Source organism: Podarcis cretensis, assembly GCF_951804945.1.
Source record: "Podarcis cretensis genome assembly, chromosome: 2".
NCBI lineage: Eukaryota > Metazoa > Chordata > Lepidosauria > Squamata > Lacertidae > Podarcis > Podarcis cretensis.
In genome coordinates this window covers 127,014,983-127,028,469 of record NC_137171.1, presented here as the reverse complement: position 1 = coordinate 127,028,469, position 13,487 = coordinate 127,014,983, and the positions used below count along the sequence as shown (strand labels likewise).

Genomic DNA, 13,487 nt, shown 5'->3' with positions numbered 1-13,487 from the left:
TGCTATCGTGGGAAGCCAGCGAGCAGTATTCGAACACAAGACCCCTCTCCCCCTGCTGTGGTTTCCACCAACCGATATTCGGAACCATTTGCTGCCTCTGCTGGGACTCTTTGCCATCCAAGTTGGTCACTTCGCCTTGTGGCAAGAGGTTCCGCAGGTTAACAGTGCCCAAGTCCTTTTTACCTGTCCCGAATCTCCCAGCCTTCAGCTTCCTTGCTTGCCCACCAGTTCGCTGGATCCAGAAGCTGGTTGTTGTGGAGCGTTAGGAATCAAGGCCCCCCTGCCCCCCTGCCCCACAGAGACCCCTGGGGGGGGGCGCCTCCCTTGAACCCCCTGCAGAAGGCTTTAGTTGACCCTCAACCGGGAGGCTGCATTATTTTCACACTGGGGGGTACGAAAGCGAAACTCCAATGGACGGGCAAAGGCGAGGAAATAATAACGGAGCCAAAGAAAGCAACAAAATTATAGATGATCTATTAGGCACCATACAATTTCCACAATTAATTACAAAACATTACACGGTTGGGTCGCCTGCTTCCAGCACCAGGGGGCAGCCCCTCGCTTGCTTTTTAAGAAAACAAAAAAGCCAAGGAGGAGCTTTTGTGTGTAGGGGGGGAGAAACCCCTTTCAAGAGAGAAGGGGTGGGGGGAAAAACTTTGCAGGCGGCCGAGAGAAAATAAATTTATTTTTTAAAACTTCCCGAGCACCAAAAACTGGATGTGAAACTCGCCTTTTTCCATCTTCCGTAAAAATAAAAAGGCAGCAAGAGATGAAAATAGTCTCTTTTTCTTATATCCACTCCTTTAAATAATATAGTTAATTTATTTAATTTTTTCTCTTTATAAAAAAAACAAAAACAAAACACACAGTTTTCCTTTCTGGTCTTTGGAGCTGCTCTGGGGGCGAAGGGAAGTTGCGGAGGCAGAAGACGCTTCTTAGAAGCACGCAGAACACGGGGGAGGGGCTTGAAAGTTTAGCAGGGGGGAGGGGAGGGGGGCTGAATTCCTGGCGGGACACTATAATTTGTGCAAAAGGGGGGAACCTTCTCCCAGGGGCAGTGTCTAGTTTTAGAATCATTAAAAAAGAAAGTTAAGATATGTTTGGGGCAATGGTGGCTAGGGTGGAGATAACCAGGGTTTGGGGGAGACTCCATTGGGAAGTCAAAGAACCCCTCTCTGCTCTTGGTCTCTGAACTGGGTGGGGGCTTTTGTACCAAGTTTGCCCCCACCCAACGTCGTTTAGCCCTTCTGGTTTCAGCAGTGCCTATTCAATCGCATTTGCCACCTTGTAATGGGAGCTTGAGTTCATCTTGCTTGGTTCCCATGCTCTGTGCATTAGGATAGAGACAAGCAAAGTTGTTCACTCCAGCTGCCTCTTTTAAGCCCACAAGCAGGTTCTTATAGTATCTGCCCCCCCTATTTCCTCCTGTAAATGTGGGGCTTAATTGGTGCTGTCTGTTAGGGGGTGAGGGGATTGCCCTAGAGAGCCAGGAAAAGGCTTGTGGCTTCCCTTTTGCAAAAAACACTCACCTGTTGGGGAGCTGCGACAGGGTGGCGGGTGAGATCTTAAAATGGGTGCAAGGGCCAACAGGGGGTGGGAGTGGCCATTAGGGGTGGTGGCAAGGGGTCCCTGTTCTGGGGTGGGCAAGGGTCATGGGGGGAAATGCAACAACTGGATTTGGAACTGGGGAGTTACAACTGGAAAATTCTGCAGATTATTGTTGATTATACCCCCCACCCCAATCGCTTCCTCCCCAAGGACCCCTGAAGGAATAGGGAAAGGGATGCTTTAGTGCTTTTGGGGGGGGGGGGAGACAGACAGCCGTGAGATCAGGCATGGGGTGGGGTTAGAGTAGTGGGTTCAGCGGGAAAAGAGCTACAGTGGGGAGGGATCCCTGTGTGTTTGGGGAGGGGGCTTTGCTTTGTAACCCGCTACTCGTGGAGGAGAGGTGGGGAGGAGGAATGGCGATAAAACATCATCTGGCTTGTCCCAAACGGTCCACTTCTCTTTGGTCTGCATTGGTGCCCCGGACCCCTGATGCTCCTCAGTCTCCCATTGGTTGGCGGTGGATCCGCTGTGTCTTGAGGGGGGGGGGCATGGAGAGAGGCCGGATCCTGTTCCGTCACTGCTTGTGGGGTGGGGGGTTCCTCTGGAGACCAAGGGCAAACGGGGTCGGGGGGGTGGGCTCAGTGAAGTGCGCAGGGTGTTCCTGCCGCCTTAGCCTCGGAAGCAGACCGGCCCCACCTCGAACCCGAACCTCTGGCCGGGCTCCCCAAAGTCCGCCACGCGAACGTCCGTCAAAGGCAGCTGCTCCACCTGGGGGGTGTGGACCTCCAGGACGGTCTTGTCCGATCCTTTCCGTGTCTGCAAGAGAGAGGAGACGGCGTGAGAACGTGAGGGCAAACCTGGCCAACGTGGTGAGAAACCCACGAGCGGGATCCGAGTGTGAGAATAACTTTTCCTCTGGCGTTCAGAAACAATGCTGCGAAACGAAGACCTTTAGAGGCCCTAAAAGGTTTTGGTGCCCCGTATATATGCAATTCAAAATATAAACAATGGTAAACTGTAACATAAAATTATATTTTGGGGGACGAAATGAAACCTACAGTCTTATTGTCTACTTCCGCTTCATTTATATTTGAAAGGGGGGGGGGGGAACCCTCCTTTTTCTAATGGCAAAGTCTTTGACCAAGATCAAATCCATCCATTTCCTTTACATAGTTAAACTAAGTAGTTTTAATTGAGTTTTGAACAAATGTACAATTTATCGCTACTGCTTTGAATTTTGTTGCATTATTATCTTAGAGGGTCATGCAAACTGCTTTTCTGAATTACCATATTTTTCGCTCCATAAGACGCACTTTTCCCCTCCTAAAAAGTAAGGGGAAATATGTGTGCGTCTTATGGAGCGAATGCAGGGGGGAGGCAGGCGGGAAAAGCCCCCAAGAGCCGCACACACACTCAGCGCGGTTCTTGCGGGCTTTTCCCCAGGAGGGAGAAGGGGACTGACTGGCCGTGTCAATCCCTTCTGCTTCCTTCTAGAAAAGCCCGCAGGAGCTGCGCACCCTTTAAAGAGCGCGCGGCTCTTGCTGCCTTTTGTGGGAGGTGGGGGAAGGGACAGAAGGCAGCCCCTCAGTCGATTCCCCCACCTCCTGGAAAAGCCCCCAAGAGCCGCACTCCCTTTCACTAGCCGCGTGGAGTGTGTGTGTGGCTCTTGGGGGCTTCTCTCTCCTCGGGGAAAAGCCCGCAAGCGCCGCAACCACGCTCCACGCGGCTCGTGAAAGGGAGTGCTCAGCGCTCCCTTAAAAAAATTTTTTTTTCTTGCATTCCCCTTCTAAAAACTAGGTGCGTCTTATGGAGCAAAAAATACGGTATGTTGTTTTGGGTTGAGTGTAAGTTCATTGAACCAGGGGGGCAGGGCCCCCCCCCCAGGAAAAGTTGGGGAACCGCTGATCTAGCAGAGCAGTCATTCTTTTGTTTGCGATTGCTTGACTGATGATTTGTTAAGTATTCTATACGATTTATGCTGTATCTGTGACGTTCCATTATGTCATTTTTGTCTTTTGCTTGTAAGCCGCTTAGGGATTTATTTGAAGAAAAAGCAGCATAGAAATAGAATTGAGAAAAAACAAAAAAACAAACAACCCAAAACCCCAAAAACCTGCTTTAGAATCACAGAGTTGGATGAGTCCCTGGGGTCATCCAGCCCAACCCCGTGCCATGACCAGAATTTCTACTACAGCATCCATGACAAATGACTCTTTAAAAAAAAAAAGGAGCTGGACTTTTCGTGGTTTGGAGATCCCTGCTGTCGGATAGCCTCCTTGCAAGAATGATACTCAGTAAAGGCTGGGCATCGATTCAGCTCTCTGAAAGCTTCAAATTCCCCTCAAATTCCCGTAAAGTGACCCCCACCAGCCCACTCTGTCATAAGGACTACTGGATCAGGCCAATGGCCCACCTAGACCACCACCCCCTTCTCAAATGCCCCCAATGAATCTGGGTAGACTGCCTCTGTCCCTGCAGGCTCCATTGGGGCGTACAAAGAGCCCCCCCCCCAGCTCAGCTGCCCGAAGGGGCCCGTGTGACCCAGCCTCCTGTCCTCACAGCATGGCCTCTGGGTGCCCCCCACCCAGGGAACCCGGCTCTCGCCCGACGCCACCCCTGCTGGGAGGACTCACCGCGCAGCCGTCCCGCAGGGCCTTGATGTAGGGGCTGCTGTCGTAGCTCAGCTCATCCTCGTTGGCGCCCTGGAAGCGGAGGGCGCGCTGGTAGCCCCCGGGGGCCGGCTCCCCGCGGCTGTGCCAGGCGGCCGAACGCTGGCAGTGGTAGGTGAAGTTCTGCCGGGCTGAGACGCTCAGAAGGCGCAAGAAGGTGAGCTGCACGATGCCCAGGGGGTTGCCGTCGGCGTCCGAGTAGGAGAACTGGCGAGGGGAGAAAAATGTTAGGATATACTGTATTTTTTGCTCCATAGGGTGCACCGGACCATAGGGCACACCTAGTTTTTTTTGGGGGGGGAATAAAGGGGAAAAAATTATTCCCCCCCGGTCCAGGAGCGGCGGCAAGTTTGCGCGCAACCTCGCCGCCGCTCCCGGAGCTTGCGGGGCTGGGGGCTGGGGGCGGGGAAGCCCGAGCTTCCCCCGACCCCCGGCCCCAGAACAGGCAGCTATCCGCAAGCCTTCGGAGCCCAGTGGGAACTCCTGCTGCGCTCCAAAGTCTTGTGGATAGTTTCCTGAAGCCTGGAGAGCAAGAGGGGTCGGTGCGCATCGACCCCTCTCGCTCTCCAGGCTCCAGCGAAAGCCTGCATTCGCTCCATAGGACGCACGCACATTTCCCCTTCATTTTTGGAGGGGGAAAAGTGCGTCCTATAGAGCGAAAAATACGGTAGTTCCGTTCCACCTTAAAAGGGAACAGGCATGAGTGTTGTGTATCACATGCCTGTTTACATTTCCAGCACAGTTTGCTGGGAACTTCCGTTTGTATATTGCTTTTGCTTTTTGCTGTTTTGCTGGAGATGAAGGGAAGCAGGCATGTTTTCCTCTGTTCCTGAACTATGCTGAATAAAATACTGTACATTATGCTAACACATATCTCTGTCCTCCTCTGCTGCTGGGTGAAGATTTATTCACTCTGCTGATAGAGCGTGCACGGGTCTCTAAATGTATCTGAGGCTTGTGTCGCTGATTGACGCTGTTCCAAGGTGGTTGCCTGGCTGCCGGCCGGTGGCTGGAGCCAGCTGGGGGTCTGCCTGATGCCCCCGTCTCCCCGGCAGTATCCCAACAAAAAGGAGTCAGGGCTAGACTGCTGCAACATACTCTGCCTGGGGCTGCCCTTTTGTGCCCCGTCTCTGCTGTATTCAATAAACACACAAGATGTAACCGGCTGTACGTTTGAAAAAACAATGTATGCTATTCATTGTATTGAATTGTAGATTTCAACAAAAGCAGCTCATCAAGTTCAACGCAAAAAGAAGAAGACCCAGTGGATCAGTTCGTTCTCTAATCAGTTTATGCATAAGGTATGTGAAATATGTGAAAGCGTCTATTCCACACGAAAGGTTGTTGCAGTTCCACAGAATCCTTTCACAGTCTACTACTACTGATGAAGCCCAAGACGGCGAAACAAGCCTAATATTCCGGAAATCCTCGTCTTAGACTCTGTGAAAGGATTCTGCAACAACCTTTCCTGTGGAATAGACACTTTCACATATAAGGACCTTATGCATAAACTGATTAGAGAATGAACGGATCCACTGGATCTTCTACTTTTTCCGTTGAACTTTATGAGCTGCTTTTGTTGAAACCTACAATTCAATACAATGACTAGCATATATTATTTTTTTCAAACGTACAGCCGGTTACGTCTTCTGTGTTTATTGAACATGTTTCAGGTAACCAGAGGTTTGTTGTTATTTTACCCAGTCTCTGCTGGGCGGAGGTTTGGAGGAGAGCTGGTGGGGATGTTGCAGACAGGCTGGGACAGGGGTCAGCAAGGTTGACCTCGCCTGGGCTGGTTCACTCCAGCAGAGATCCCGCCGTGGGCCGAATCATGCGCATGCGTGAGCGCGCATGCCCGCGATTTCCAGTGCCTGTGTCTGCGCAGACGCGATTTCCAGCGCCACAGAAGCGAGTCCCTCAGCGAGTCCCTCGTCTCTCAGCCTAGCCTACCTCTGTACTGGTGTTATATACCATCTATACATCATTTTCGTATAATTTCCTTTCAAAAGAGAGTAATCTGTAAATTTTAAATTTGTTTTCCACAATTTTTCCCAATCTTCAAATAATATGTTATGACCTATATCTTGTGCCCATTTTATCATTATTTCACCTCCTCATCTTTTGTTTCCCATCCTAGCAGAATACTAAACGCACCTTTCAGCAACTTCACTTTCCCTTCTATGACTTCCTTTTGAAATCTAGAAGTAGTGTAAGTAAATCCTTTCTTGTTATCTTATTATTACAGTCATACCTCATGTTGAGCGTGTTCGAGTTGCACTCCGCGGCAACCCAGAAGTAACGGAGCGCATTACTTCCGGTTTCGCGCTTGCGCATGCACAGACACTCAAAATGATGACATGCGCAGAAGCGGTGAAAAGCAAGACGTGCGTGCACAGATGTGCCGTCGTTAGTTACATTTGCTTCTGGGCGCGAACGGGGCTCCAGAACGGATCCCGTTCGCATCCCGAGGTACCACTGTATTATGATTATTATGATTATTATGATTATTATGATTATTATGATTATTATGTGTCAGAGTCCCTGACATTATGATTATTATGATTATTATTCCTCTTGGTCTGCAGAGCCCCAGAGGCGCTGAGGGGGTCACTATACAGCATGTAAATAACCCCCTGGATCACAATTCTCTCACCTTCTTGCCTTTCTGGAATTGGCTGAACCAGGTTTGAGGTTTCTCTTTCTCCCACGTTGACATTTTCACCTGGGAAAAGGAGAGAGAGAGAGAGAGAAATATACTGGAAAGCAACCTTCATTTGTAAAGAATAAGAATAAGAACAGCAGCAGCCATCATTTCAGAACAGGGTTTCCGTCACGTGAACATTGCAGTTGGTCCAGTTGCGCATCAATTAAATCAACATCTGGAGGGCAGAGATTCAAAGAATCGCAGAATGGGAAGGGACCCCCAGAGGTCATCAAGTCCATCCGTCCCCCCAGCAGATCTAATCCCATTTCTCTTACCTCTCGAATCTCCTGGCTGGGGAAGACGCAGGTCTCTCCGCCGGCCGTGAAATTACAGTAGACCTTGAAGGAATCTCGTGAGCAGCCCTGGTTGGGGTCGATCCAGTATTCACCTGGATATTATTATTTTGGGGGTGGGAAGAAAAGGAGAAAGGAACATCAGAAAACCTTGCAGGAGCAGTTGGGTCAGGCCATAGGGGCCCCCCCATCGAATTCCGACAGTGGCCAAAGAAAAAGGAATCGAGATAGACTACATCTGGGTCTGGAGGTTCCCTTAAAGCAAAGAATTCCCCACAGCTGCGCAACTTTTTCTGAATGCTGCACGGAAAAGCACAAGAACCTGACCTTTGGAGAGTTTGTAAGTGTCAGAGCTGCCCGAGGTCCCAGCTCACAAAGGACCAACGCCAGTTCTTGCTATATACAAAAGTCTTTATTGAAGATCAGTTTTGATTTCAAAGCCGCGGCGCGCAGCTCTACGTCTTAAACTCTAGACCGCTGAAGCTCCGTCTGAATCTCCTCCCCCCAGACACCAGTTTAAGACTCTAGCCTTGCTCCACCTCTTCCTTTGCTCTTTCCTCCTCTGGGTCCGCCTGCTGCTGGGGTCTTGCCCTTTCTAGACTCTTCTGACGCTGAGTCCCCTGAGTCTTCCCCCTGCCTCCGGCGGGCTTTAGGACCTGGTTCCCAATTCGGGTTTTCTGCTGTCCCGCGCGCCTGTACATTTGAACTTGGCGCGCGCGCCCAGCCGGCCACCTTTCTCCTGACCGTTATACTGCTCCTGTCACTGCTTCCCCCCTCGGGGGGGCTAGTAGGATCTGACTTCCCCTCCGTTCCCTCACTCTGCGATGGAGGCGTGGTCAGCCCTGACTCATCTTCTCTCCCTACTGGAGGGGACGCTGGCCCTGATACATGGGACTCTTCCCCCCCCCGCTACGCTCTGGTGGGGGAGCTGGTCCTGATCTCCCGCTGCTGCTTTGGGAGTCCCCGCTGGCCCCTTGCTTCTGGTGCGTCCCCCCTGGGACCCCCCTTGCCCTGGCCATCGGCGCCCCCTTCTGGGAATCTCCTGAATCGCTGGAGAAGCTCATGGAATCTCTCGGGCCACTGTCATACTCCCCTACGCTGCCCTCAGATCCTTCCCCTTCGCTCTCCGTTTCCTCTCTCCCCTGTGCCTCTGCTCCTGAGCCCCTGACAGTAAGTAATCCAATTTTTCGGTTACTCAATTTATGGTCTCTCTGTACGCTTAGGGAAGAGGGGAACTTTTAAAGGAACTTGGAAGGGCCTGTATTCCCACACTGAACCGCTGCACGTTTTGAGATTTTAAATCTGTGCTGGGGTTTTCTTATCATCTTTGCCTCCAGGAATTCCCCTTTTCTATCCTTGCTGCCCACCTTGCATCAACAAAGCAGGCTAGGAATCCTGGGCTGCTCTCATCCCAAAGGATGCAGCTGGGCTCACTTACGCGAGTTACCCAAGAGGCTCTTTGTCCTGCCTCCTTGCGAGGCAGGAATCGCACCTCCCACCTCCCGCTTTGGTGGTTCGGGCAGAATGGGCCGGGAAGCCTCACCCAGCAGCTTCTGTGACTCCTTGCAATGGCCTTGCCCACCTGTAGACATTGGACTACAACTCCCAACATCCCTTGCACTTGTTGGGAGCGCATGGGAGTTGCAGAAGAACTCAAGTGCGGCTGGACAACCACTACCCTGACCCAGCCAGATGGGCGGGGTGTGAAGAATAAAATTACTATTATTATTACTACTCCTGTCTTACAGGGGACCCTGAGCCCCCCAACCCACCATCAGGCAGGTCCGGGTGGCAGAGCAGCAGGTCCTGGCAGGTTCGGCCGGGGCTTTCCTGGGTGCCCAGGGGCTTCCTCATCTGCTCAATCTCCTGCCGCAGGGAGTTGAGGGAACCGTAGATCTCCTCCATGCCCTCTGAGGGTGCCTGGCCTGCCCCGTCCGACAGCGGCTGCTCCTCAGCCACCAGCTGGCTGCCGTCCACCGAACGCTTGTTCTTCTTGGGCCTCTGGATGGGCAGCGGCTGGATCACCTCTCCGGGGGGTCCCTGGGCAGGAGGACGGGAGAACATGAGAACCACAGAACCAACCTACCCTCCCACCCGTCAGAATTCGAACTCGAGAGCCCTCTCTCCCCTCCTGCGGTTGGTTTCTGGCAGCCGCCATTCAGGCCACGTTCCCCTTCAAGTCAAGAGCACGGCCGTGAACTTGCCCAGTCCTCTCAGTGTGGGATGTGAAACACAAGAGCAGTCAAGTACAACCTTCCTAGAGTGAACATGTTTAGATATGGGGAGGAATGTTTGTCCAGCCAGAAGGTCAACTTCCTGTTTCCTCCTGGGCTGGGACAGACTTCCTCTGCATGGGACTAGAGGTGGGCGTGGCCTCACCTGTGCAGGTAACGACAAAAGTACAAAACCATCTCTCTCTTTTTGACTACATGCATCGAAGAAGCAACACCTGCTTAGCCAAAGATGCTCTCTTGGCCTCCCGCCAAGAGAGGACAAAGGGACTGTCTCCTTTTGAGATAGTTTCCAGGTGTATGTTACTTTTCTAAGCAAAGTCTGCCTTCTGGGATCTGATTGTGAACAGAATGATGTGTGAGTAAACTTTTTTATACTTTTATAGAAGACTGTGTTGTGTCTTATCTTTTATGAGGGAATAAGGGGGAAATACCAGAACAGTATTTTCTGGTAGCATGGGTGGCACTGTGGGTTAAACCACAGAGCCTAGGACTTGCCAATCAGAAGGTCGGTGGTTCGAATCCCTGCGACGGGGTGAGCTCCCGTTGCTCAGTCCCTGCTCCTGCCCACCTAGCAGCTCGAAAGCACGTCAAAGTGCAAGTAGATAAATAGGTACCACTCTGGCGGAAAAGTAAACGGCGTTTCCGTGTGCTACTCTGGTTCGTCAGAAGCGGCTTAGTCCTGCTGGCCACATGACCCGGAAGCTCTACGCCGGCTCCCTCGGCCAGTAAAGCGAGATGAGCACCACAACCCGAGTCGTCCACGACTGGACCTAATGGTCAGGGGTCCCTTTACCTTTACCTTTACCAGAACAGTTATTCTAGAGCCTTTAGCGAGCCTGAGCAAACGCATCCGCAGCGAGTTTAAAAAGGGGAATGTTACTCTGCAAAAATTGTGAACTTGTTAACACAAGTTGAAAAGGCTATAATCGAACAATATATCCTCTCCTGCATCCCTGAACATTCCCACACTCAGTAATAATAATAATAATAATAATAATAATAATAATAATAATAATTTATTTTTTGTACCCCGCCCATCTGGCTGGGTTTCCCCAGCTACTCTGGGCTGCTTCCAACAAAGATTAAAAATACATTAAAATGTCACACATTAAAAACTTCCCTGGTGGCAAGGAGTTCCACAGTCTAACTCTGGAGAGGGGCTTCCTTTCGGCTGCCCTGAGGAAGGGTGTCTGAGTGGGGAAATCCCAGTTACCAGAACCCAAGCCAACAGCTCCACTGCTCTTATTATTACCACAGAAACACAGGGTTGGAAGGGACCCCCAGGGTCATCTAGTCCAACCCATCTTCTGCCCAACGTGGAGCTCGAACCCACAGCCCTGGGATTAAGAGTCTTGAGCGCTACCGACTGAATATTTACCATGAATATAATTTTTTTAAGAACAACAACAACAACAACACAGTTTCCCACGCCTTTCAAGTCAGGAGGGGGTTTCACCTTCCCAGCTGGAGGAGCAGTGGGGTGTGGGGAGGAAGTGGGGAATATGTGGGGTTTTCTTACCGGCCGTCCAGGGGGACCAGGGACTCCGCGCTGACCTTTGGGTCCCGCTTGACCCTAGAAAAGGAAGTTGGCAATGTGAGTGGCGTGCGAGGGAAAGAGGGGCACGCCCTCGCCCCGCCTCTCCCCCCAAGTGGGTGGGGGGCTCAATGTGTAGGGAGGCTCTTACCGTGGCTCCTTTAGGACCTGGGGGGCCGCCTGGACCCTGGGGAAGGGAGGAGGAAATGATATATAATGAAACGAAAAGGATGTTCAAAATAACCTTTGTAAAAAAATACTAGAAACTTTCCTTTTGGGAATTATAGGGACAGAACTACCTAAACTGTATAGGAACGTATTCATGTACGTGACTATGGCGGCAATAATAATAATAATAATAGTAATAATAATAATAATAAATTTTTATTTATACCCCACCATTCCCAGTTCAAAAACCGGGCTCAGGGCGGCTAACAACAAATTTAAAACACTTAATTATAAAAGCAGCATAAAATACAATATAAAAACATGATTAACAATAAAATTCAAAAATCAATTAGATATGTTACTTGCCCTCAAAACGGAAAGAAGTCCCAGCAAAGGAAGAATATGTACAAAAACTTACAGAATATGTGGAAGGGGCAGAACTTACCGGAAAAATAAGAAACCGAGACAGCAAACTTTTCATAAAAGAGTGGAAATGTTTTATTGAATATTTACAGATAAATCCACTGCCAGGATTATTGTCATAACCTGCGGTTTTATAAGGGTTATATATTCAAAGTAGTCGACTAAACGAGCAAATTCGGTTAATTTGGATAGGCAGACGGTATTAGAAATAAATTTAAGGAACTGTAGAAAGAGGGGGAAGGAAGTCAAGTTTTGAAACGTCAAAATGATTGAAAAATTAGTGAAAAGTATAAATCTGAAAAGCATAAGTTTTTAAAAAATGTGTTAGAAGATGCTACACAGGGAGGGGGTGTGGGGAGGGCAAAGGGGGGGCTCACTTACGGGGAGACCAGGGGGCCCTGCGGGTCCCAGGGGGCCGGTCGGACCAGGGATTCCCTGTGGGGGGAAACAGAGGGAGAAAGGGTCAGTCGGGCAAGGCAATGCCATCTCAGAGGACCCAGGAGTCCTAGCTGGCCCCCCGCCGGTCCCTGAAACCTTCCCCCCATGCTATAGGCACAGAAGACCCCCACCCAGCTTCTCCCCCCACCCCCCAATGTCCCCTCCCCCGCCCTTCGCTTCTCTCCCTCTTTGCGGCGACCAGAATCGGCTTCACTGGAAGATTTTGGTCTTGTTTATTCGTTGAGAAACCTTTAAAGGCAACAAAACCCGCAGACAGGTAACAACGACAAATTATCTGCATTTTTATTCCTCTTTGTTTATTCATTGCACACCCTTCACTCACCCTAAGGATACAGAATTAAAAAATAAATCAAATTAAACAAGTGGTGGTGCAAAAGTGTGTTCGGAAGAAGACTCAGTTGGGTGTCAACATCTCGTAGGACGGAGGGTTGTTTCTCTGTGTAATCCTAGAGTTGGAAGGGAACTCCAGGGGTCATCTAGTCCAACCCCCGCAGAGCAGAAATTCCAGCGAAGGAATCCTTGACAGGCAGGCAGACAACGTCCCCGGAATGGAGGCCCGGCCACAAATTCTCCTTCATCCGGTGTTTCCTCTTGGCGTTTCCCTGATGGCTCAGGGGTTAGGGTCCTCCGGTTTTTTTGTTCTGGTTTTATTTGGATCGCGCCCGCCCCACATCTCTGCCCCCAAACACTCACCGTTTCTCCTTTCTGCCCTGCGGTGCCTTGTGGGCCAGGCAGGCCTCGGTCTCCCTTCTCCCCTTGCTCTCCTGGGGGTCCGATCAGGCCGATGAGACCGGGGTGTCCCTGTGGGGAGAGGAGGCACTTACTGGAGGGGCACCAGTGCAGGCGGAGGGGGGAATGGACTGGACCACTTCACAAACCACTGAGGGTCTAGTCAATCTCTAGATCCCAAGCCACTTACGGTCTAGTCAATCTCTAGATCCCAAGTCACTTAGGGTCTAGTCAATCTCTAGATCCCAAGTCACTGAGGGTCTAGTCAATCTCTAGATCCCAAGTCACTGAGGGTCTAGTCAATCTCTAGATCCCAAGTCACTGAGGGTCTAGTCAATCTCTAGATCCCAAGTCACTGAGGGTCTAGTCAATCTCTAGATCCCAAGCTACTTACGGTCTAGTCAATTTCTAGATCCCAAGCCACTGAGGGTCTAGTCAATCTCTAGATCCCAAGTCACTTAGAGTCTACTCCATTTCCAGATAGCATGCAACCTGCAGCCTGGTCCATTTTTGAGGATCCCAAGCGACTTACGGTCCAGCCAATTTCCGCATCACAAGCAACTTATGGTCTAGTTAATTTCCAGCTTGCAATCGAATTATGGTGTAGTCAGTTTCTGGCTTGCAAGCGATTTATGACTTCATCCGTTTCCAGTTTGCAACCGACCTGCAATCTAGTTACTTTCCAGATCCCAAGCCACTTGTGGTCTAGTCAATTTCACACCCCCC

The 13,487-nt window shown here is 50.6% G+C and overlaps 1 protein-coding gene across 1 annotated transcript in view; it reads right to left on the bottom strand.

Annotated features, from left to right (window-relative positions):
- Positions 1–1,803: 1,803 nt before the first annotated feature.
- COL11A2 (collagen type XI alpha 2 chain) overlaps positions 1,804–13,487 on the bottom strand; it is a gene marked incomplete at its 5' end in the record, with an annotated part of 106,186 nt that continues 94,502 nt past the window's right edge. The window contains 9 exons of the mRNA XM_079967198.1: positions 1,804–2,364; positions 4,182–4,424; positions 6,871–6,939; positions 7,197–7,309; positions 8,987–9,254; positions 10,968–11,021; positions 11,134–11,169; positions 11,955–12,008; positions 12,726–12,833. Coding sequence (XP_079823324.1) covers positions 2,218–2,364; positions 4,182–4,424; positions 6,871–6,939; positions 7,197–7,309; positions 8,987–9,254; positions 10,968–11,021; positions 11,134–11,169; positions 11,955–12,008; positions 12,726–12,833 — 1,092 coding nt within the window. The 3' untranslated portion in view covers positions 1,804–2,217. The remainder of the gene's footprint in view (positions 2,365–4,181; positions 4,425–6,870; positions 6,940–7,196; positions 7,310–8,986; positions 9,255–10,967; positions 11,022–11,133; positions 11,170–11,954; positions 12,009–12,725; positions 12,834–13,487) is intronic.